This window comes from Siphateles boraxobius, unplaced genomic scaffold (genome assembly GCF_051911475.1).
Source record: "Siphateles boraxobius isolate OS27281-9 unplaced genomic scaffold, OSU_SipBor_1 48, whole genome shotgun sequence".
NCBI classification, from domain to species: Eukaryota; Metazoa; Chordata; class Actinopteri; order Cypriniformes; family Leuciscidae; genus Siphateles; species Siphateles boraxobius.
Window position 1 is genome coordinate 7,493,629 of NW_027509119.1, and position 26,826 is coordinate 7,520,454.

General features: G+C 40.3%; 1 protein-coding gene across 6 annotated transcripts in view; it reads right to left on the bottom strand.

Moving 5' to 3' along the window:
• zfhx3b (zinc finger homeobox 3b) overlaps positions 1–26,826 on the bottom strand; it is a 240,994-nt gene that overhangs the window by 12,294 nt on the left and 201,874 nt on the right. For 4 of the 6 annotated variants that reach the window (XM_077201829.1, XM_077201827.1, XM_077201828.1 and 1 more), the window contains 4 exons: positions 15,013–15,120; positions 4,326–4,462; positions 3,693–3,893; positions 55–178 (listed from right to left, as the gene is read on the bottom strand). In XM_077201829.1, coding sequence (XP_077057944.1) covers positions 55–178; positions 3,693–3,893; positions 4,326–4,462; positions 15,013–15,120 — 570 coding nt within the window. The remainder of the gene's footprint in view (positions 1–54; positions 179–3,692; positions 3,894–4,325; positions 4,463–15,012; positions 15,121–26,826) is intronic. The other 2 variants (XM_077201831.1, XM_077201832.1) reach the window with 2 other exon arrangements.

Below are 26,826 nucleotides of genomic sequence, written 5' to 3' on the forward strand. Positions count from 1 at the left end.
ATACATATGTACATGTTTTTAAAATGTGCTTTCTCAATTGCACAACATTCTAACCTGTTTGTTTCTTAGTGTCATCAGAGTTTGAGTTGGCAATGGATGGAGGTGCGGTTTGAGTATCTTTCTCTGGTCCAGGGACTGGCATGAACATGCTTGCTGGCAGTACTTCTGATGCTGCCACCTGGAAAAATAAAACATAGTAGTTGTCACGTTAATTATATGCCTTAAACAATAGCCTAGAACAACTCAAATTAATGTAAAGGAAAAGCACAAAGGACAAGGACACTGAAGTGTTTTTTACTATGCATATCATATACTATTGTATCATATTCAGTAATTTCTTTATTGTAAAAAAAAAGTATATAAAAGAAAAAGATAAACTGACAGTGGTACAGGTGAAAAATGTGCTATAAACATACTTTGATTAGATAATAATCTTATTTGAACTGGTCACAAATACATTTACAGTCCCCCTCTTTCACACAAGTGACTTAATTTGCCATCCATGGAATTTGCACTTTGATCGCTGATGGTGTCTTGTCATGCTCTGCGATAGTTCTCCTGCTGCAGCCAATTAGTGTGATGGGCTGAGTGGTCTACCTTGGCCAGTTGAAAAGCTTATTAGAGAGCCTAATTAAATGAGTCTTCCACCTCATAAAATGTGCTTTTCATTCCAATAGAAAAGCATCTTGCAATGTTGAAATGCCGTCATTCAGTCTGGAATTCTGGGTAATACAACAACTGTTAATTTCTGGATAATGATCAGCACTCTTAATTTAACATACAGTGCTCATTAATGTGTTTTTCAGCAACCATATTATAATCTAAATAATTATGCAAATTATTAATTGAAACAAAGTCATTAATAAAATTTTTTAGATACATTTAAATGTAAGTAGATGGCAAACAGCATGTTTTTCAGTCAATTTAATTAGACATTTTTAAGTAGTAAAGAATATTGTTGTGATAAAGGTGCACCGAGGGTTAGCTAGCACTTCAAAGGTTGAAGTTAATCAAGTGTGAATGACAGCAACCTCCTCTCTATCTTTTAAGTGCACATGCGTCTCCATGCATGGCTCTTACACTCCCGTTATCTCTCTCTTTCTCAGAATAATAATAAAAACAGATTCATTAACAGGCTCCTATTTAACAGTAATCACTGATTGAGATTGGAAAAGGTTGGGAGACGAGCCACTGTGTGCCTCTCCTTCCTTCAATTAACTTCCCAAACTGAACAATCAGCCTCACTCATCATGCATTTCAATACCCCATCTCACCAATATATCCCCCTTCTGACTCTCTAGTGCTGTCTCTCTCTCTACATGTATATTTTTTAAATCCCCTGTTTGTGCCCTGTCTCCCCATGAGACAACCAATTCTATTTTGCTCACATCAAACAATAGCTTCATGTCTGTGGGAGTTTGGATTGTATTACTGCATTGAAAATTTTTTTTCCCAACAAAAAATAAATCGTATATGAACATACAGTAACATCCTTCAAACTTAATATACTGTACATCATGATATAAGTTAAGTTAATGAGGTCATGTTAACCAAAAACGTCTAATTACCTGTTAGAGACCTAGGCAAACATTGTATCATTACATGGCTGTTTTATTGGTTTTCTGAGATCTGGAGCTGTTTTATAGTGGATTTAAAACCTAATCACATTCCAACTCAGCCAGCAGCTTTAACTAAGTGCCATCAAAGTCCCACGTAACCTAACATCTTTGAGTCTGAAACTCTGAGAAATAATCAGTGAACCAGAGCAGTTCATAACCATCTGGTTACTGCAATCAAAATCACACTGGGCAAAATGTAGCAATCTTTTTTCTGCTTTCTAGGTTCCTCCCTAACCCACTCTCCTCCTAAATGAAAGTGTTAAGTGATTGTGACCAGTATGGAGAATTCCAGAAACAAAACATGCCTGTGATTAACATTACAAAGTGGACTGTTTCTAGACAACTGCATCATTAGGCAAAGAGCGCAGAGTGCTGAGAGTATCCCAAGGTCACTTTTAATTTGGACCGTCTAATTGGCAAACATAGTTCCAAATGGCTATCATCTAGCCAGACTCAGAATTAATGAAGCACAATTATTTTCATTACCCCTATCTTAGACAGACAGAACATTAGACATAGAGTGAGGAAACGAGGGAGGGAGAGTGAGAGAAGAGGAAGGAGGAGGATGTAGGGTGAGTGAGAGTGGTAAAGAGTGCATCTTTATGCAATGTTTGCAAGAACTAAAAGTCACCTGATTCAGAATTCATTAAGCTTGTCTGCCTGACATGAGCAACAGGATAGAGTACCTCTCTCCATCTTTCGTTACTTGTAAAAAAGTGCTGGTTTTAATGTGCATTGTATTAGCTGTGTTAGTTTCTCTCATGCGCCGCACTTGTACAGCGCTCAGTGCATTATTACCTCTATAAAAGAAAAAATATTGCCGTCTGGCCTCTACTAATGTGTTCACCATTTGCTTTCGGGCTGGGGAAGTGGAGTTGCCTTCACAGAATTTAGAGTGATTGGCCAAGCAAGCGATTCAAACTCCACAGGCAAACTTACACGTAATTATTTCACTGCTAAATTTGGTGGGGGGGGAAAAACCCATGAAAGCAGGGTAGTCTCAGTAGAAGCTGAAATGGAATAGGGTGAGTATTCTCTGAGGAACCAGGCAGAGTAGGCTGCTGGAGGCCTGAGCGCTCTGGGACTAGAGAGGTGGAAATAACGTAAAGGGATGATGTAAGTATTACTGCTTATAGAGAGTGCCTGGAATACAAATGACCTTGGTAATCAGAAGAGGTTTTTTTAATTTTTCCACTAAACCGAGAACATTTCTTCTTAGGTAAAGAATTACAATATTTATCTACTTTTTACAAAACAAACGGTTTCTTCTAATCAGCATTGAAATTAAATGGAGAGTCCACTGGTTCACAGATATGTTTTGGCCTGACAAGGCCGTAGTAATCTTAGTAAACTGTCTTCTAGAGTTTCAGAGATCTCAACAGTGTCACAAAATGTTCCAACATCTGTCAAGATGACGCCTGTAATGAATAGTGAGATATTTCAGTACATTTCTATGCTAACAGAAACATAACTGGGATCTCCATTAAGACCCCTGAGGTATGAACGAGCAAAAAAAACTTCTGGGACAATAACCATCATGCTAATCCCTGCTAGCATAATAAAACATGGAAATTATATTGGCCATAAGAATTCCCAGTCAGTGTTACACCCAGCCATGTCCATGCTTTTGACTCATTTTGAATATACAGGATTCCCTAGGGCCATATGGCAATGATCTGTTTCTTTTGCCATTTTAATTAAGCCTTAAAATGTCATCAATTAAATAAAAGGAAACAACCTTCGGTCCACAAAGGCAAGGTGAGTAAGAAACTGTGAGTCATCTGTTAGGTTAATGCCTGACATGATCACTACTGAACATTGGGTAGTGTGTAAAAGCATACGGCCTTCGCAGCACACAATAGAACCTTCACTATCATCTCACATTAAAAACAAAAGATTGCTGAGAGAAATTAACTTTGATGAATAGATATCTATCAACTAGAAATTATTAGTTAGCCTAAGGTTCTTTTGACTGGGGAGGAAAGCTTGGTTGAATGTATTGGACATTCATTAGAGGAAACAAATGTAAGCATATTAATTCTGCAGTGGTAAATACATTCTGGAGTAACTTACAGTGGCAATAAGTTTTTCGACGCAGTCTGGTGCCACACTGTGGAGGTGGGTAAGATGGAACTGCAGGTGGACCTTGTTGTTGAGCATGTCCTGGCACAACGGGCAGCGGAACATGGGCTGCACTGAGTGCTGCGTCATCACGTGCATTCTGAGCCGGTTCAGATCTGTGTTGCTGAACTTGCAGTAGGGGCACTGGTACATCTGTACAATGACAAGAAGGCAGAGACAGAATATTATTTTCTTGAGAAAAGTGGTCAAATCAAGGGCAGAGAAAGACTCTCATCTCCCATGCAGAGAGCAGTGAGAGGCAGACACTTTAAAGAGCTCTCATCTGTCAAAAATCATATTGATTTTTCACCTTTTGCACAATTAGCACTGCAAGAGCAGCAGAACAGATGGAGAAATATAATATTTTTAGAAAAAAATGCATGCATAATTTAGGCCAGCTACATTTTACTACTCTTTATTGAAAAGGGCTGAAAACAACATCCTTAGATATTTTGTTAACCAATGGGTACAGTTAATGAGACCTACATGCCTGGGGATTAGATTAGGTCTTTCTGAATCTACTTCACAGAAGCAGACAGAGACAATTCTAAATGTTTCATAAAGGCTGTAGATTTTCCTCCATACCTGCTCTCCACTGCTCTTCTCAGCGGTCCTGGGTCGTTTCGACGAGAGAGGGCTTTCCGCTGCCTCGGATCTCGAAGAAGGCCGCTTGGAGGGGACCGGGGAATCTGTCTGATCCCTCTCCGATTGATTGGATGCTGCTATAGACACACAAAAAGATGCATACTTATCAAAAAACACAGCACCAATTTGGCAGTCAGGGCATACAATCAATCAATAATTCAGGCTTTACAAAAATGAAATGCAGTAAAATAGTTTTGTGCAGTATGAGAAGCTGTACTGCACAATGAAAACATTGTACCACAGTAAAAATGGCTTTTATGAAGCCTACTATGTTGAGCTTATCAAAGCAGACTAAAAAGCAGATCGGTAATAATAAATTAACTTGCTATTATGTTAGTGTAACCTACAGTAAAACTTCACTGAATGCTGAAACAAAGCATAGTTCTTCCCCTTCAGTTTGACCAAGAACCATGTAATAATAAGACACATTATTTATAAGTATATTCTCATGTTCTGATATAGCTACAATAGTGTGGGAAGACAGGACCTGGAAATTTAGAAACAGTCAGTAGTACTGTTGTAGTAATGTGGACACAGTATTACAACAGCTCTCAGGACAAGTGTTCATGTAGTGCCGTAGTACATGAGTGGTAATGGGAATTAAACAACATATTACTGCAGCTTTCTCTATTTCAGTGAAAGTAAGGTAAACAGATGCTGTGCATGTGGATCAAATCCGACTTGTGTCATATCATCATATACTATGCTTTCTCTTCACTTACAATGTCGATAAAATTGAAAAAAAAAAAGGATGTAGCATAACTGCAGTTTATATATGCAGTGATATATATAGGCATTGAATGGGAATCAGCCAGGCCAGTGGATTGCTAAGGCAGGATGCTCCCCCTCCAAACCAATGTAGTCCTTTAACCGCTCCTCCCATGGCACTTAGAAGAGGCAGTGTGCAATGCTTTGACGGCTTGTCTCTCCCTATGTTGGATGTTTAGGACATCAGACACCGGCACAGACATCTAATCAAAACATTAGTTTGCCACGGTGAGCAGCTTTAGGATGCATGCTCTTTCAGATGAAGCCATTTGAAGTGTGGCTTCAGTGAAGGGATTCGCCCAACTTGAAAAGAGTCAAATATACCACAGGCAGCTTCAAAATGTATCAAGAAGAAAGAGTTATGTTCTGGTTCCTATTTCGATTCTTTTTCCTTGTTTATTTCCCCTTTTCATTGAAATTCAAAATTACTTTCAATAGTTAGTTTGGTTTTCTGCAAATCTTATAGTTTAAAGTTTCACATTTTCTTTAGTGTTTAAAGAAAAAACTCTGCCAAATACGTTAGTCAAAAGCTAAAATTGAAGTTATCACTATTGGCATGGCTCCCTCATTTATTCAAGTATGTTAACGCCAACATTTTTACGCAAGCTAAATTTCACATGTTGTTGTCAGTTAGCTCTACTTAAACTGCCATTTATAGCTAGCTATCTGAAAAATAACACATAGTTCAATGTGTGCTAGTCTTTTCACTTTCTATACTGGCAGAGTGAATCGTAAAACCAACAGGCCTAGAGCTCAGCTAACCAGAATGTATCTGGGAACAACAAAATAACAACAAACCTGATGAAAACAAACTTGGGGTGGCAATACAGAGTAATCAGAGCTCCTAATAACAATAAAAAAAGGCTTGTATAAAATGTAAATCCACTCTCAGCCAGAGAGGAGTCAAGAGAACACACTGTTCACACTGCTAAGGAAAAGAATTCACAGTGAAACTTAAGACGCCCTTCTCTCTCGCCGTCCCATAACAAGGCTATAAAGAGTTAAATTTGGCATGATTTGTCCAGTCCTGAAAGGGCAAATTGAGAGCAGGGGATTGTGGGGAGGGGTGTGGGGGTCAGTTTAAGCTGGGCTGACCATGTTCCTTGGGAAGGCATTAAAGTGTCAGGTCCAATCAGGGCAGGGCAGCTGAGAGCAGGCTTCAGTGGGGGGCCCTACTTTGGGGAACGCTGCCTGATGCAGCTCCCAGAGACTCCCCCAATCAGCCAGTGCTGCCCTATTAGGTCCGGTCATGGCCAATCCCATTAGACACATCCACCAATAAACAAAGGAAATGTTAAACAAAGGAACCTCCCTTTCTTTGCCATTAACCTTCACTCTCAGTCTTGGCACTGTCCACTTCCTCCTTACTGCACTGCTCCTATTGACAGTGACTGTGTCTGTGGCAGTCCCTTGACTCTTCCTAGCCTCTCAATTATCGTGTGCTTGTGCACCTTCTTTCAGGAAACCTCCTTCCATGTTCCTTGCAGGACATGTTCCTGGTTAGTAACCAAATTGTCCACCAAAACACATAGTTAGAGTTATTCGTACTACAATAAAACTGTAGAAACTGTCATTAAAAATGAATTCCTTCAAAACTGATACTGCTAATTTGAAGGCCAAGTTATATTATTGTGTTTTAAAAGTACTATGGTGTTGTGGTGGAAGCATGGTTACCATGGTACATTTTTGTTAGCAAGTGCAGAGAGTAAGACAAGTGGTAAGACAAATTCTCGACTGAATCGAACTCAAGTTCGTTTCCCCCTTTGATGCGGATCTTTTGGGCAGGTGTGAATACAGCAATCACACTCAGGTGCGGACCAAACAACTGTACCGATACCCAGCTGAAGAGGTGGTCTCGGTCCGGTTCCAAACGAATTCTGGTACGGTTCGTTTAAGGTGAATTTCTGTCCAAAGAATGGATAACCTTAGCACACATGTGGTTTTGTTTTCATTTTTTGGTCTACTTGCAAAAAGGCCAGTGTGAAAAGGAACCACACCAAACAAAAAAATTCAACATTGTATTTGCTCCAGACCAAAGCAAGAGAACTAGCAGACTTTCCTGGTGTGAATACACCCTAAAACAGAGAAAATCAGCTAATGCTTCTATGCTAAATGCAATTAAGATAAATACATGTAAGCAAACCAACAAAATAATTGCCTGTGACTCTAAGTGTGATTGAAAAGGGGCTAGGTACACTCTTTGGGTATTACTTGGTAAATGTTTTTATTGTAAATTCTATCTAATAGACTATTGCAAGTGAATGGCATGAGGTCAGGGGAGCAGCTGCCTGCCGGAGGCCTGCAGCACGTGTGGAGGGGAGAGCAGCCCGCTGCCTCTGGGCATAGCCGCACCTCGTCACGCCCTGTTAGGACTCCATAAATCTGATCAATTGTTTGCTTTTAAAAAGCCCCAAAAACCCACTTCTGCCACCAAACCCCCGTGACTAAAGCCCAGCTACCGTATCCTGTTTTCTGTTGTCAAGAGACGGAGGGAGAAGCGCGGGGGAAAACATCATCACAGAGCACGCTGGAACAAAATGGAGACCAATAAAAAGGCGAAGAAAGCGGACTGTTGGCATGTGCAACGCGTGTGTGTTCGGCACGGTTGGGCGGCCGCAGGAACATGCCTCGACATCTGAGCAGGTCAGATCCGTTATTAGAGATCATGACCAGAAACTGAGGGCGGGGGTCTCTCTGTCGCTCCCACCCCTCTCTCTGGTCTCTGCTCATGAACCTGGCTATGTGTGTCAGGCTCCAGTATGTTTACTGTGTGCTAGTGGTTGACCAATATGGGTTTTCAAATGCCAAATCTTAAAAAGCAGGGTATTATAAATGTAAAAGGAGATGAACAAAAAATTAATTAACCTGAACAAACATTATAAAATATATATTTTTAAATGTATATATATATATACAATTTTTAACTCCTTCCCCACCATTGATGGAATTTTCCAAATCTCAGAATCAAAATACAGGCAAAAAAGGAGCAGAAAGATTGCTTTTGCATGTTGTAGTCTTAGATTTTTTTTTCTCAGCTTTTTGTTAAAAATGTTGCTTTTTTTTTAAAACTTACCCACAATCAAGTGTTGATAAAGAAAGCATGAAGCTATTTTTTTTTTTTTAAAGCAGAGGCTCTGTTCTTTCTTTTTGATATTTTGCATGTTTGGATATTCATGCCTCAAACTATTCTGGTGGCTATGACATTTTTGTGTAAATGATCAAAAACACTGGCGGTGGCTGCCAACTTAAAAAAAAAAAAAAATATTCCCAGATCATAAAACCTAAAATGTCTAAAAAGCATTATTATTGTCAATATTTATTAATTTTCAAATGCTAAAATATTGACATACATGAATCATCTCAAAATGGTACAATTTTGGCTTAGTTTCATTTTTTTTTTTTTCAAAATGGTAAATGACTAAATATTGACCTGCACAAATAATCTAAAAATGGCAAAATAGCGGCCTTATGCGTACACTGATAGAATAACTGATATTTAGTACATATCAAAAATGGATTTTGCCCTCACAGAAACAGTGTTACACAAAAATGACTAGTATTAGTTTTAGTTTTTTTTTCTGGAGGTATTTTCCCGTATTTAAAGGAGTGGTAACTACATCAGTCTTCTCGAAACCATCCTACTGTGGTATCTGTACATCTGACCTCAATTCTACCATTCAGCAATAGACCACGCTTGCAGCAAAACCCACAGAGACAGCGGCAACGCCCCTACTTTCATCTGACATCACAAAAGCCAAAGGAGAAGCAGTGAAAAAAAGTCTTAAAAGTCAATTAGGTGATTATTAATTCATGGACTTTTCCGTAAGCAGGAGGTCTTTGTTCTGGAGTGTCCCGTAAGTGAATTGGACTTTGGCACCTTTTCTCAAGCCTTGGAGCTGAGCAGCATTTCTCAGCCAGCCAGAGGAGGCTGTCAGTGCTGAGTGCTAAGCCTCTAAATCAGAGACGTGAAGCGCTTTCATGGAAGGGAGCAACCGGACAAGTGTGCGACTGACACGAGCAGGACAGCAATAACGCAACAAGTCCTGCGCCACTGAAAATGTCCACAAATGTAACCACAGCTGCCATCATATCATTACCCAGGTGTCCTTGGGAAGTCATCTCCTACGAGACTAACTGGACACTGCAAGTGGGCGGACAGGGAAAGAGTAGAAAAATTATTTCCCCTGGCATATGGAGTGCATCATGTGCATTTGCGAATGTGTTCTCAGCAGATGTGTTTCCAAGAAGGCATGGACGTCAGGTGTAACGTCAGGTGATCAATTCATCCTTACTTTATCCAGCCCAGCTTTTGCTCCTAAATAAAGGAATGTCTATACTTGGACATAATGAGTCCTACAAAAAGCCTGACCACTTTCCAACACAATAAGCAGGAGCCCATCAACATGCTCAATAGTGGTTTATAGATGGTTTGGTTCTAGTCTACATTGAAAAAAAAAAAAGGATTTTATTCAGGTTGTATATTAAGATTATATATGTCTTATATATTTAATTTTGACTATATTTCTTACCCCATTGATAGACTTCTTTTTTTAAGTATAAATTCACTTAATTTTCACGTATTGGCATATTTCTGCCCTCAGCCATTTGACATCCCCCATTGAAGAGAGGGGTAGGGTGAGCAGTTGCTCATTATCATTTAAAGAGACATGCACCGAAACAGGTCACTGTGAACAAAGCTGTTTTTGAGGAGGTAAAAAGGGTGTTGTTTTACACAACCATTGAGGAATTTTAACCAAAGAATATTACAAACTTTACATGAACACCCTAAAGAATCATACCAACTTGTAGAAAATGGACATCCGATGGTCCCTTTAACAATGTTTAGATATCTGTACTGGAAAGAAAGTACTAAGGAAGAAAATAAATTTTTGCAGTACGGTCCTTCTGAGTAAGCTGGTTGACCATGGAACTAGCTGGTTACTAGTTAAAAAGTCAGAACAAGAACAAAGTTTAGAACAACGCCATCCCATGCTTCTCTTTTCAGGAGGTCAAACCTCCTCCATCGTTCTCTTGTCTTTCCCGCTTTTCTCCCCAGACCTCATGACAGTTCTCTTCCTAGTCCCTCAGCTATTTAACCATTAATACAAAAGAGCGGTCCAACTCCCTAGCGCTATAAGTCATTCACTTTTACCGCAGCTAACAATAACCCAATATTATATTTTTCTGCTCATCTCCCCCCTCCCCCCTCCCTTTCCCTCCTCTTTTTAATCTGCAGGCCGCAATGGTGCCCTGAGCAACAAAGGGCTATATTCCATTTCACCTCATATTTCTCAGGTAATTACTCAGCATCAATTAATTTCAAATAAAGAAAATTACAACCAAAGCCTGACGCCAACGCCATTCCATATTGCGGCTTATCATATCACAGTTCCCTTGGTGTATAACCCACTATTAAATGAAAGGACCACCTCCATGGCTCTGCAAAGGAAGTGCCCATGTAGCCCCACAGGCGTGACTGCTACAAAGACAAATTTAAAATGAAGAAATTAAAAGGAGATATCAATTAGTGGACGTGTTATTAATCTTCCAATTGCTAGGCGGGAGCTAATGCTGCAATCACCTTTAGAGGACATACACAAACTGACATCCATACATGCAACTCTCTCTCTCTCTCTCTCGCAGGATGGCATGCCAATTAGAATACAGGGAGTAAGACTCATAAACACAGGTCTATGTGAGCGCTGGCTCACAAACAAGGACAATTTATAGCCTATTAGCCCTCAAGACAAAAATAATTTTAATTGAAGGGATGACATGCTTTTAAAGGACACGATATGAATATGCAAACGCGTTGGTGCTTTTAAAACAGATTTGATTGATGCTTTGTTTCAGAGACAGGGCGTTAGGAAGAACTTCAGTGACATGCTTTTCAGATCGTTTCACTACCTGGTAAATTCATCTTAAAACACCCTCAGGATGATGCAATAAATATGGCATCATAAAAATAATGACAGTTTTCATGCCATTTCTTCACTGATATTCTCCGAGTCAGCTGACAACCCTGACAGCTACGGTTGCATTTACTACGATTATAACACGCAAAGGCTAGAGCTCCTGCCTGTTCACATCAACTCCTGTAAAACTATTGATGGACATCAAGGCCATGAAATAATGCTAGAGATGGAAACTTGTAATACACTTCCTCTGCATCCAGGGGATGCTAATGTTCACCTTGCACTCAGAGGACAATTATTTTGCTGTCCTTTTCAAGCCGGTCTCTTTCTCTCCTGTACACACACAAATACACACCGTCCCCTGTGCATCCAATCACTGACATTCATATATTTAAGTAAATGCATAAGGCAAAAGAGACGGAACCAATTTGGAGGGCTGCTGCTGGCGTGTCAGATAGCGTCTGATCCTGCATCAGATTATTTTCCCTCCCTCTCTATAACCCCAGTGATTTGAAAGTTGGGGGTTGGGAGGAAATATTCATAAACCTGCTGAGGACGGCAGTCGCCTGTAAACCACCCCCTCCCATCCTATATTTATGTTAAACATTTCAAATCATATTGTGGTTGCTCCTTAGTCCTTAAGTGAATAAACAATTCTGCTCATCTCTTTCAGCTCCACATTGCCACGTATCCTCCCCTTTCTCTGTCCATCCATAACTTCCTCTATCCTTATTTTCTGCCCCATATCCACCCTTTTTGCTTTAATAAAGCCCCATCATCCCATTGCACTAATGTTAACCATGTTCACCCAATGATCAGGGCTTACCTTTATCAAATATTTGATATATTTATTAAGAAATACTTTTGGAATCTAGCAATTTACCATACCTTTACTCTCTCTAGCTCTAGCTCTTACAATTAAACATATATATGCATCTTTTTCCTTGTATGTGTTGACGTGCTTAAAAGATACCCATCATGCACAAACTAACTCTACATGCACCAAATGAGACCCATCGGGAACGGCTACGGCTTAACTCGGATGGTACTAACACGCTCTACTTGAGTGTCATCTGTGAAGCGCTCCCACATTTCAACGCTTGGTGTTTGCATGACTAGGATGAGAGGAAAAACTTCAACAACACTAATGACAGGCCCTAATAACAGCCCGCTTTGACAGAGTGACTCAAATCCGCTCGGATGCGTGCCTTTAAATAACAGGTTAGCCACGTCCCCATCGCGACGGAGTCCAGTGGCTCATCATTGACGCATTCTCCACACACATTCTCAGACAATCTCCAGCCAAAACAAGAGTGCCTCTGTTTACTAAAAGCATTCCAGTACTTCCCAGGCAGGGGTTCAGAAAGCCTCTCATAGCGCCATCTCACGCCACTATGTCCGTCAATCATGAAAGTGAGTTCTAAACACGATTAGAAAAATAATATAAAAGAGCTTCCATTAAAGCAGCACCAGTATCTTAGATCACAACACCACCAGGTTTCACTCTTCCACCCCCATCACTCCTTCCTCCCCTCTCCACCTCTGCTCAGACATCAAACGGCACCCTAGACCTGGCTTCCTAATGCACGCTATTTTTAACTAAGCGTTCCTAATAAGCTGCTGGGAAGCCTGTAAATTTTTCATATGCAAGCACATCTTTCCTTTGTGAAGACACAGAAACACACTTATTTGGTGATTAGCAACTGACAGGGGGAGGAAAAGAATTGAATATTCTTGTATGGAATTGCATGCCTTTCAGAAAAGACGCAGGGCTCCTAATGCGCAATAGTCGTCGTCTTCGGCACCACAGGTAACGGCTGAATTATTAATCAAACAGCTCATTTTAATGCTTTTTAAAGTGCTTTATTTTGATGTGTTAAAATATACTTTTAGCCATTTTCAGGCAGGCGATGCATATCATTATTTCTCCCCATCAAAGCTGAGTGGCACTCACTCAAAGTGCACAAACAACTCAGCCTCATTTAAATGAAAGTTGAAAAAAAAAAATCAAACAACGCTTTATAAGATTTTGCCTTCAAATGCTCCAATGAACTTTTTTGCTGTAGTTTTGGAATTTAAAAAGTAATGAAAATAACAATGAAATGTGGAACATGCAAATGATTAAAATTGTTTTTCCTATCATGAAGAATGCAGTTAAGTATATCCTGTCGCCTGTGAGGTACAGCTATTGTGAAAACCCTTGTTCCAGACAGGTGTTCACCCTGACTACTTCCACCTCACAATCAAACGGTTTCTGCACTGGTACGAAATGAACTCCTCCTCGTGAATGGAACTTCAAACGCAAGATGGCAAACAAAAATGGACATCCAACACGATCAGACCAGCATGCACCTGTCAGAGGACATGACTAATGCTTAAAGTCCAAACTGCACATGGATGCATATACTGATGTTTCCTAAGTTTTTTTTTTTTTTGCAGCACCATTCATAAGTATACCTTCATTGAGACAAACCATAAGTGCTTTCCTATCAAACCATATTATTATAAATATCATTCAGCAAAATTATTAATATTATTAAATTCACCTAAATAGTAAAATAGAAGATCTCAATTAATCAATACTGTGCAGCCAAGTAGTACATATATTCTTCTAAGAGCGTCATACAAACAAATTGAAACACATTATTTTGTTTACTTGCCCTAAAACAGAACAGAAAAAAACATGCGATTAATCATGACTATTTATTTTAATTGATTCATTTTTTTCTTTTCAAACTTCCCTCTGCACTTTATTAAACATATGGCTTTGTAACTATTTTTGTAACAAATCTTGACTTTAATTTCAGCGAGACTAAAGAAGTTTTAAAGAATATAGTGCCATATATATTCCAGTACAATCATCCGAATATCTGTTTTCTAGTTAACATTTTTATTCATTAACATGAACTAATAACAAATAATTCTAAAACATCTTTTAATCTTTAAAGTTATTGTTAATTTTACTAATATACTAAAATCAAAAGTTGTATCTGTTAATATTATTTAAGGGACCTGAGCTGACATGAATAACAGGAACAGCTGTATTTATATTAGCAAACATTGACAAAGATTACGGCGATTACGACTGTAATGAAGGTATTGTTCATAGTTAGTTCATTTTAGTGCATCAACTAAAGCCAAGTCAACTAATGGGACCTTATTGTAAAGTTTTACCCCCCATTTTTAATGCCGTACATTTCATGCTCAGGTACAGTACATATGACTATAGTAACAAACCAGAAGCCAGTTGACTCTCTCTCTCTCTCTCTCTCTCTCTCTCTCTCTCTCTCACACACACACACACACACACACTAGCTCGTAACAAAGCACGTGCTACAGGCCCTCGCAGCTTTCCGAACACATCAGCAGCACAGCAACGCACCACTGATCTCCACTTACACCTCGACAGGCCTCTCTCTGCTCTCCACTCCACTCCACTCCAACACCCCCGGCAACCCCCCTCCTCTTAAACCACACCTCTCTATGAAACCTGACACCTGCACCTGCCACAACCGCCCCCAATCCCAGCCTGCAAAATACTCCTATCTGATAGCATTCTTCAGAGGTGTGTGTGTGAGACTGAGAACACGGTCACATGTGTTCAGACACATGGCTGCTATGTAACTCTGTACTTAGGCACTGACTTGTGTTTTTGTCACTTGATCAGATTCGCCGTAATCAGGGTTACATTTTTTTTCCTGGGAATTCAAACTAAATCCTCAGGGGTGAGAAATAAAACATTAAATTAAGCTTGATTCTTGGAGAAAAAAAAATAGCTTCTTAAAGTGCACTGAAATATTTGTGGTAAAACATCACCTTATTAATAAGCCACTACACTGGAGCTGTGGAATATAAAGGTTTCTAAGTGACTATATATGTACAAATCTAGCAGTCCCTTGTTATAATGGACTCCCTGTATAGTGAATTGGAAAGATAGGGCTTACCTGTCCCTTTGGTGAGCTCCCTCTCCCCCCCACTCTCTCTGTCTTTGGTTTGGTCCTCCTGATCTGTGGTGGTCTCACTGGCAGCCTCCACATCCTCACTCAGCTCTCCTGAAGGGGGAGGAGAGGATGGGATATGTAAATCAGCACTCCATCAGAATTGGTGGAAGCACTTAAAGGGACGGCAGCATTTTTTTCTATAGGAGCGCACAACAATTACATTCTCTGAGAACCATTTACAAGGTTATGAGACAAAGCAGATGCTTCTCTCCCCTACCATAGATGCTAGACCATATAATTGCACAAGATATAATTATATATATATATATATATATATATATATATATACACACTTTAATTTTTCCGTAATAATATATTTATATCTCCAAAATGCATTTGCAGAATTATATCTTTCACTCTTTTTAAGCACATGATTATTTTCATAATGTCTTATTTTTTTGATGGCATCATTTTATAGAGATTTCTTTTAAAACGAGCCTCGACTCCACAGTTATAATTCTTCATTTATGCAGGACCATGACACAAATATCTTTATGGCTTCCTCTGTTTAATATGAACATAAAACTGCAGCAAACCGCACACATGTGGTAGAGACATACACACATTTTCCACAGCGGCTCTGAGCATGCAGACAGGAAAAATAATTGTGCGAGTATCAAGAGAGAGAGAGAGAGAGAGGAGAGTTTCTGCGCGTCGCTCTCTAGTACCTCTCCCAACATTCATAATTACAGTCCTTTGCTGCGGGCCGCTCACCAATATCGGGTTAAGTTCATTTTTAAAACCCAAGGTAATGCAAAGGAAAAAAAATCATAAATATTTAAAACTCAGCCCACAATTCATTTTATTTTGCCAAGTCAAATGCAGAAACCCCTAACTATCTTAAAAGCCCCCTGTTCAATAAATTAGGCCATTTAAAGGCAGCAAACTCCCAGCAATGGATCTCCAATAATGCCATGTGTAAGTAACAGAGAGAAGATGCTGAAGAACAGATAATAAAATGGGCATCAATCCTTTTTATTCCCACCTCGTGCCCCCCGAGCACCCCCTTTCCCGGGCCGAGCTTGTTTAAAAGTACCGTGGCTAGCACACACAAACATTGATTTTGCAACAGTAAAGTCCATGGCAGTCAATAAGCCTTATCAGTTATTACACAAGTCAGCTAATTCTCAGCAAATGTACTTAAATGTTCTTTTGAAAATGCCTCCCCCTGCACTCTACACTCTATCAGGTGGGTTATTGATATATTGACAGGACAACAACGGCCGTTGAAATATCCTGTTCAAATATTCATCTTCACGCTCAAAGAGCACTATTCCACGACAATATTGGAACCCTTAACTTAAAAAAAGCTTTTATTGTAAAATAACGTTCCAGCCACTTTAGAAGCCTTCCCGGGACGCAACTTGAAACTGGACCAGCCGTTTTTTTTTCAAAGCCGCCCCACAATCCATTAAAGTTTATTCTCATCAGTGTTCGGTTTTTAGAACTGTTAAAATACAACCTCAATCCATCATTCTTCAAAAACGCTTTTTTGGTCTCTGCATGAACATGGAGCGGCGTATTTAATAAACGCCTCTGCCATAACTCTCTCGCTGCGAGTAATACATCAACATCTCTAAACATTTCCATCTCCTTGACTTAATGTGCTACAAGAAACCATTTGTGTGTGAGCGTGTGTGTGTGTGTGTGTGTGTGTGTGTATCTAGAGCAGTTAAAGCCATTTACATCTGATGGTCTTGTGTGGATTGCTATGTGTAATTCTGCATTTTGTTGCACTGTTTTAATTATTGATGCACCAAGAGAAAACACGACTGGGGCAGACCGTTTGCCAAAGCCTACAATCGCTGTGGTTTCCGCTGTGGCATTCTAGGAGAAAGTAATTACACAAGAAAACACTAGTATACAGAGTCTTCCGTACACTGCAAGCTTATAAAACTACGTGTGTTAATTCACAAGAGTCGTTTTTCAGCATAACAGGCAAATTATTAAATAATAACCTACAGGAGTGCAGATACGAAGGAGGCGGTAGATAAACAGAACTGTGGTTCATTGCATCTGAGTCTCATTTTTTTTCTAAAAACAACCTCAAAAGCTCCGTAAAGCAAAAACACAGAGATTTGCACCTGTGTTCGGTGTAGATGAAGCACCTAGAGCTTGATCGCAGTATGGATTATGCAGTTAGGCCATATTACTCAAGAGCCCACACTGATTCAGTGGAATAACTGCCTATATATACATATAGAAAATGTCATTATTTTACAAAAGTGCCTGTTTCTGTTATGTTCCCAAGGCAACGAGCAATTTCCGTTCTCTACAAACCAACATTACCCAGCATTGGGCTGAGTAATGGGCTGGAAAGGCAAAAAAAAAAAAAATTTAAAGCAACATGCACTGCAGTCTAGATAAATCCACCTTCACCAGGCAGGGAATTACTATATGATATGGAGTCAGAAGCAGCCAGATTACAAAATAATCCCCAGGTAGATTTTACACCTCTAGAAGAGCCACCACTGTGTCTAATTCCAGCTCTAGCACACTCACTTCTCTTAATAGAGAGTCGCTTCATGCAACAGTGGCCACCCTAAATCATCTCTCACCTTTTTCTCATCAACATCTCGCTCCCTGACTGTACGCCGACCACCCTCCCCGCAGTAGTACTCAGATAGGTAGACATTTAATTCCATGGTCGTATGTCTAAGAGGCAAATTAATGTGCCTATTCCTCATCTCCATCACCACCGCAGTACACAATGATTAAACCCAGGCCAGCCATAATTAATGAAAGGTCACAAGTGGCCTTAGAGTAAGCTGCAAATGAAAGGACCCACCCAAATGTAGTCATAGATCTGGCCTGGAAATAGATTAAGAGGAAGCACTCGCAGCTATGGCGAGAGGCCATTTGCTAACCCAAATCCTAAAAATGTAAAGGACAATACCCTGAAGGTTAGGCTTTCTAATTAATCGTCCTCATTAACCCGTCCTCGTACAGTGATATTAACTTTTGCCTTAATCTAATCACGCCAACCGAATAAGCCCACCGCAGCGCCTGAAATTACAAAGCACGTCTGTTCTCGGAGGAAACACAATACCACAACATTTCAACAAAGCCAGACATGGAGGGATACAGAAAATTGACTTTAATTTTGTAAGGAGGTCGTCTCGGCGGACTCAGAAACGCATGATAATGTGTGAGAGAACTGCAGATGAAGCATTCAAACAGCATGCCCAGAACACACAGTCTCTCTCAGCATGCAGTATCTCACGCTGACCTATAGGTGTCACCCTATACAAGCAAGGAAGAGAAATTGGCAAGACACATACACAGAGCAGATGAAGGCTGAGAGGTTAGAAAGGCACAGACAAATACAGATCGCGGACAGAGAAATATGTGAAGATGACAAAAGCAGATGCTAGACAGGAAGTCAGTACCAAGCGATGAGACTCAGAAGACAGCGCGATTACCTTCAGATGAGGCCGAGCTGCCTTCCCCCGTTTCCCCAGAAGAACGGTGATTACACACATACTAATCATACTGACAGGCACAAACCGCCAAATAAATAATACATGCTAACCACTGCTTCATCCAGCCTCTCTTACCCAGACCGAAGAGTCGGTGTGCATATTCATACCACAAACCCGGCATCGAACTCATCAGGAATCATTTTCGCTCTCGAAAATGCGTACACATTGAGTGACCGTACCTGAGAAGCTCTTGGGATCCTCTGAAGGTCTAGATTTGGCTCTCGAGGCGAGTCTCTGGCCTGCCTCGCCTCACCTTTCCTCCAGCCAGAGCGCAGTGGAGCGATGTGAGCCAGTCTCTCTGTGAGCGGCTGCTCTTTCTCATTACTCTCATTAGGATTACCGTAGCACTGGTTATCATTTTAACCAGGTGTCACAGCGCACATCACTGTAAATCTGGGGGGCCACATTTCCCCTTCGTCTTCCACCCCCCATATACCGCTTTCTCCCCCTTATTTTGCCCCACAACAGACAGCTTCCTTGTCTTTAACGCTGCACTGTTGGATAAAAAAAGCAATCTTATTTCACACCTCACGGACTCTATCTCTCTCTCTCCCTTGCTTGTCCTGTTTTTTATTTTCCTACGAGATCCCCCTCTTGCCCCCCGCCATCCCCTCCCGCACCCCTTCCCTATATCAAAGCTGTCCTGACTTCGGAGAGCGCGGTGTAAAATGAAAGTGACAGAAGGGTTCTGCGGGACAATGGGACATAGGCTCCATGCTGGGGGCTTTCACGCTTTGTCCGCTCCTCATATCAGCACTTCTCCGGCCCCGTCCGTGCCCCTCCCACCCCAAACAGGACCCCCCTCTAAACCACAACACACAAAAAAACACTGCCTTCGTCTCAGACCAGCCGCAATCTGTAGACACCCTCACTGGATGTGCGAAAACCCTTCTGAAACTGTCCACCAAATGGATTACAATAAATCAGGAATAATTGATGATTGACCACTGAATTTTTAAAAATGAAAAGCAGATCAACATAGCGGTCCGGAAAAAAAAATCACTTATTCACAGTTACCACATCTACATAAGGTGGGAATGGTGATAAACATCTATTTAGCTCAGAAAAACATGCAGCGTGAACGTTAAATTTCATTTCAAGTTATAGAAAACAAAACAAAAAAACGTGGAATATCTGTCAGCCAATCAGAATCTTGAATAAACTAATGTAAACACTAAAAAGTAAAAGTAAACACTAAAAATGTCTTCCAGTCAAAGCCACTCCATTAGTCATTTTGTAGAAAATGCTGTGAGCAAACATAACCACATAATCGTGACATGAAAAAGAACTTCATGACCAAATATTGAAGATGCTCTCCAAAACTGCTTTTGAAGCAAAACAGTTTACCCATTCAAAACAATGCACTCTGGGTAAACCCCTCCGTCACCATAAACACAGAGCATGAGTCAGGCAAACGTCAGCGAGACCGACATAGTGCGCATGGTGACCACAATCCCAAACAACGGCAACACCCTCCCTCTCACACACACCCCAAAACACGAGGACGAATACAGGACAACCTCACGTTTGTCCGTCTTTATCACTCTCACACACTCTCAAACAAGCACGCACTCACCTCTAGCACGAAAAAAGAAAAGCTAAATACCTCTTTGGCTTAAAGGGCCGTGGCTCTGTATCGGAGCGGGGCTGAGTTATGTGCTAGATTCCTGACCTGCCTTCCAGAAGCCATGGCGTTCGCTCAGCACTGGCCCTGTCGTGACCCCCAAATCTAAATGTGAATGAATACTTTGTGTCTCCATGGGGCTGTGCGCCAGAGGGGGGAGGTGCGGGAGGAGGAGGAGGAGGAAGAGGAGGAGGGGGGTGGGCTAGCTAACAGCTAGCAAACTTTAAACATCAAGTTGATCACAAACAGAAGGGAAAGCTCACTCTGCCTTAGAACAAGAGGTTCACGTCACCCCTCCCCCGTCCCTCTCCGTCGGCTCTCCATACACCCTCCGAGCCGACCCCACACGCCCTCTGCGCAACACTTAATTTGATCCCCCAAGCCTTTCAAAATCACTGGCCATTTCAGTGGACGGCTCACCTACTGCCGCAGTCTGTGGTGGAAGGAGACGGCTAATCAGGGGAAATCGAATTTACACCGGCGCTGTCAAATCCTCCTCTTCTAAACAGACATCATTTCGTTTCAATACCCGATGTGACATCGCATCACAAGCATGACATTTCCAATAGCTTCTGATCTGTGCCTGACATCATGAGGAAGTGACATACATCACACCGCTCGCACAAAATTACAGGTAAATACATAAATAAACAGAAGGCAGGTTTACCGGGTTGGGGCTGTTCTAACAGGACACATTTTGTCCAAGCTATTTTTTTAATTGCTTGTCTATGTACACATGTCAGCTGAATGCCTTTGGTTATTCATCTCGATCCATTCATCTATGACATGTCCCGTCATTTTACTTTCCACAATTTAAAAAAAAAATCATTTTCATTCGGATTGAATCGGTAATTAATCATTCAGAACATTTTGTGTGCTGGTTTGACCAATTCATTAAAAAAAAACTTTAAAAAAAAACTAACCTAAAAGAACAATTCAATCACATTGAAACATATATTATATATATAAAAAAAAAACATAATATAATATAGTATAATATAATACAATATTATACTATATAATAATATTTACAGTAACACTTAGGTTCCATTTGTTAACTACATTAGTAAACACAAACTAACAATTAAAATATTCCTAAAGCATTTATTAATCTTAATGTTATTTTCAACATTTACTAATACATTCTTCAAATCAAAAGTTGTATCTTTTATTATTATATAATGGACCCAAGCTAACATTAACTAACAATGGACAGTCATATTTGTATTAATTAACTTTAACAAAGATTAATAAATACTGTAACAAATGTTTTGCTCATTGTTAGTTAATGCGTTAAGTAACGGGACCATAATAACAATATCAATTATCATGACTTTTATTTTTAAAATTGCCAGGTCATAGGAACCCAGATTTTTTAAAGATTTTAAAAATACAATTATAGATGATTATTTAAAAACTACAATCAAAACATTAATTATTTTCAAAGCTCTCAACTAGTTATATATGTAAAAAACTATGGTGTCAACACCACGGTACAGACATGGCATGAAATGATAATACCACTGGGAATGCTGGTCTCTACAATGTATGTGATTTCAGGTTTTACTATCCTTGTGAGGACATGTACAAACAAACACACACAGGAGCCATTAGGCAGTGTTTGACAGCAGTCTCTCAAACAAAAAACACATTAATAGCAGAGGAGTGTGGTGTGCTTTTTCTGCCCTGCACTCTGTGAGGTTGAAAGGGCCGCATGGATGTTGCTCTCCTGCGCCTGGAGACATTTTGCTGCACAAAGGCGAGCGCCCCTTAACAGCCACAGCACCGCACTACTGGCCGACTGCTCTCCTTCAACCCAAACCTATCTTTTCCTTCTTCGTCTTTATCTCATACTACACAGCTTTCTGTTATTTTGAGACAGGAGGAAAAGGAGGAGGAACGTAAGGACGACAAAAATAAAATAAAAAGTCAAGAAGGGCAACCACATCCAGTCTGATATATTCACCAGTGGCTCGGAAAATGTGATGGTACAGTTGTGACAGCCGAGCAGATACCTCCCTCCCATTAAGGGCTGGGGCTTGACGGCGCACTGAATATGTATAACCCGGAAAAAAACGTATTGATTTTTCATTTGGTAAAAAGGGACATAAAAATCATATAACCTGAAACTGTCACAGCACTTCTGTTCATAGCTCATCTCTCCTTGTGTACGGCACTGGCCACAAACTCAATTTAATTACCAGGTGGAGTGTTTGCATACAGAAAACACACACAGATTGCATCTGTAACGGAATTAAAAGTGATATTCGACTTGATCAGTCATATTTGATGTGTAAATGCATGTGTTTGAAATTGAACACAGTGCTAATGTACAAACAGTGACAGGAGAAAATAAACACCAGATTTTCTCTAACACAATTCAGACGTCGTTATATCACATTTCCCCTTTGTGAGAACACAATACAATCGCTGCTTTTCATATTCCAAGCTATTCATATTTCATATTCAAATGTTCCCTATTAAGGTGGATACTGCGCATCAACCAACATGCCGGGCTTCCTACCAAAAAAAAAAAAAAGTTTGACTGAGGACTTGTGGAGGTCCAGGAAGGTTTGTCCAATGTTTGTATAAGCCAGCGTCTGTCTATTAACAGCTACTTATCTGTTTACGTCTCTCTTTAGACTGCTCTGCCTGGTACAGTGGGACGTCTAAGAAAGATCTCCGCCTGTCGATATATTGAGCGTGGGATTTGCATATCTTTGTAGTGCATCCATCTGCCTGTGGATCACTCTGTAGAGGTATTAGCTCAGAAAATCAATATCGTCTGAACGTACGCGCGCATGTATGTAGGGCCCACCTTGGCGTGCGGTCGTTACGGCGTACGCATGTTGCCGCTCACGGCTCCCGTGTGGATAATGCAACACGAGTCTACTTCGAAAAACAGACATTAAGTAAACACAACTCAAACTCAAACAGGGCAGCATCCCGCCATAGGTGGGCTCTGTACGCACCAAGGCGTTCTGTAGGAAATGTGTGTCCTGCTATTGAAGACCCCGTGTAGCACCACCCGCTTGTTTATGTCAGCGGACCAGGAGATAAAACAGAATTTTTAAGGCTTATGAATACCAGATGACTTAATCAATTTTATTTTAGAAATATAAGAGTGGGGTTCATATTGATGTGTTTGAGCCCTGGGATTTCACTGCACCCTCGCAGCTGGGAAGGACGTGAGAGGTGTGGGAAGAGTGTGTAGAGTTCATAAGTTAAGTTGGGTTGTGTTTGGAATTGGAATAGCATTCTAGCAATGTTACTCTAACTTTTGTGCACTGTGGATGGCATGCAGATTTTTTGGCTATGGAATATGTAAAGGATAATGTACATCCAGCCGATTGTTATCGCGGAATAAACCTTGACAGAGTGATCAGGACATGTCTTGCATCAACCTAAAGGGGTTTATTCTGAGATAACAACCGGCTGGATATACATTATCCTGCTTATTACACAGCTACTTGGCACATAAGTAAATAATAAGACACAAAATTTTGAATTGAGCTGAAATATTTTATTAGGTCTTTAAAAGCAAAACTTCCGCGAAGAAAGCAGTTGCCAACAAGCAGCGAGTTCAAACTAGATGGACATTTAAGGGAAATGGTACTGTCATACCACTTATTACACGGCATTTAGCCACATAAATAATTATGTGGATAAGAGATATTGATTTGAGATGAAAATCTGTTTTAAAATCGTACTTCTTTGTTATCATATAATCCATTAAAGCGTACAAAACAATCGTTGCAAAATCCAGTAGCTGCGTTTGTATGAAACAAGAGAGCGAGTCTGCGATACCCAGATGTTATAATTAAATAATTGTGCACAAAATATTGATTTGAGTTTTAATATTTTATTATCTTACCAAACGCAAAACTTCCACAAAGAAATAACTTTTCTAGCAAGCGTATAGCGCTGACTTTAGTTAACCGGATGAGCCTGTGTTATCAGTTTTTACTGGTAGTTATTGGGGAATAATATAATGCAGGATAGCATGATTGACCAATCAGAATCAAGTATTCCACAGAGCCATGTAATAACAACAGATATGTAACAGATCACACAGCACAGAATGCTATATCCCATGCTATATATGTAGTAAACAATACAGCAGTAGCTATTCCATTCGGTACACAGCCAGGCAGAGGCAGCGGTGTGGACACGCAGAAAAGCTTCCCCCTGCACACACACACCGGATTGCTGCAGTTCCACCCCCAGTGGCAGCTAATAGCAATCCGCTACAGAAATCCAATCTTTACATTGTGCAGGCACTTAAAACAAGCTCAGTACCGCCACCAGTTATTGAAAAAAGGGAAATACGGTTCATCCGTCCCACTTTCAGGCCATTTTCTAATACAAATCAAACACTTGCTGCTCCCTTCCTCCATTTGTCTTTCTTTCTAGGCCTCTTTGCATAACCCATCCATTACGTTCACATGAAATATGAAAAGGCAATATCCTCTCTGTGTTTGTACTGAAGCATAATGCGATTGTGTTGTCATTTATAGGAAATAATCGCAAACCTCTCTTTCATTTTCCAGTTCAAATAACCATGAAAAATTAGCCCGCAATGTCAGGAGGGACAACAAAGGAAAGCGCGCAGACTATCGCTTCACCACTGAGCTTGACATTTCTCCTTAATAGGAAAATGTCTGGTTGCTTCTATCTTTCTTTTTTCGGTACAAATAAAGCCTTTTCTCTTTCTTAATTAAAAGTTCTGCACTTTGATCTGTAGAATCTCGCCTTGCTCACTCTCTTTAGTGACAAAGAGGCGTTTGGGTCAACCCAGCGTGAAGTAATTGAGCAGGGGGGTCATCCTGAACCCCCGTTTTTCGCCCTTCACCGCACACACACTCTCCTTCTGTAGAACAAGACAGCATCTAATGGCCACAAGTGAGGACCGTTGTCGCCATACTGGGGTCTGGATCTCTGTGGCTAACGTCCTGCAGCCGGGATAAATAATTCAGCAGCCATCATATGCCCCGGCTGCATGGCAACAACCAGCCTGCCCTCTGATCTCAGATCAGCTGATGGTCACATATCTAATATGGCAGCTTTAAAAATCGCTGCTCTTTTAGTGCCGCGAGACGCCCAGACACTGCGGAGCTGCACTGTCTCGAATGTGCCTATTTACAGTGAGAAACAAACTAGTGGTAATTGGATTGCTATCCGTGAAAGCTCCATAATGACGCTTAATAGACATGCATTGTTTTTCTGCAGTAATTATGCACAACATGATCGGCCCCATCTCCATTTTCTGATGTAATTACTATAGATATGTTTATCCGGCTGACAATTAATATTTGCGTGTGTGTTTTGTGCATGAGTATATGCCCTAGTATATGCATGCATTCTGACAGCCCAACTAAAATGTTGTACTTCAGAGCTCGTGCCAAATGAAAGGAAATTCTCATTTTTTCATAATTAAAGTCACACTACGTTCTCATTACAGGGTTGCAGAGCACATTTTAATATAGGAAATGATGTGGTGAAAAGTGTAACTAGCAAAATGAAAATTTACAGTGCTTAAGAGCATCTAACGCGCTTTCTGAGAAAAAACAATGTATATGGTAACACTAGCGAGCTGCGGCATTAGGCAAATATTAGGATAGCCTAGTGTCCATCAAAACACTAAGCACTCTAATCTTGATAGAAAATAATAAAACATTAAATATGAAATAAAACAGTGGAATTTCTGCAGTATCATTAACCAGACGATTGTTTTGATTTCAATACACACAGCAGTCAAAATTCATCAAATATACTGGTGGGCGAAGATAATTTTTGTCACGTCGAGACAAATGAGGTGCCGAAGGAAGCAGAATGCGAACATGACATAACGCTGCTCAAAAGTGTCTCTCCTTCCTCTTGTCAGTTTATTTATTTATATATTTCCATGATTGCAAATTTACATATTTCTAAAGGAGGATTATAGTTTGTGATGCATATAATGAGATTTCCCCTCAAAAAGCTAATGAAAAAAGACTCATCTTATGCAATTAGCTGGGGCTTATTTATTCTCCTCCTGTAATGTATTAATTCATTATCGCAAAATTCAGGCATTATTTATTTATTTGGTTACATGCACACCTTAAAGCCTTAATTACAATAGAAACTGGGGAGGTCGAGGAAGAGAAGCAACACACCAACTCAGCTATCAGTCGATCTAGTTATCCATTTAATCTCGAGAGTATATCCATCCAATCTCTTATCAGCAGCCTCTAATCTCAGTCTAATCAGTTTACCAATTTGCTGTATGGCAACTGGCTCACTGGAAAGAAAGGACTCAAAAACATTCTTTGAAAAAAACATTTGACGCTAACAACGCCAACATTTGGGATTTTGGTTGTGCCTTTTGCATCCTTTCATATCCACTCTTACTTCGCTCCATCTACCTTTTCTTCAGTCCTAATGATGGCTACAGTTCCAGGGTCAGCTTGGTTGAATTCAGCTCCACCAGCATGGGTCACACATGTCAAATAAGCACACTTCATTTCTTTTCGATTTTTTCTTGCACACCGTTTACACTTTTAACAACAGCCACACGGCACTCAGGACTTCCTTTTAAGCTGAGCCCTGGAAATGTCTGCTCTTTTACAGATATTCACAATCGTAATTTGCTCCAAATGCGTCTCTGTTTTC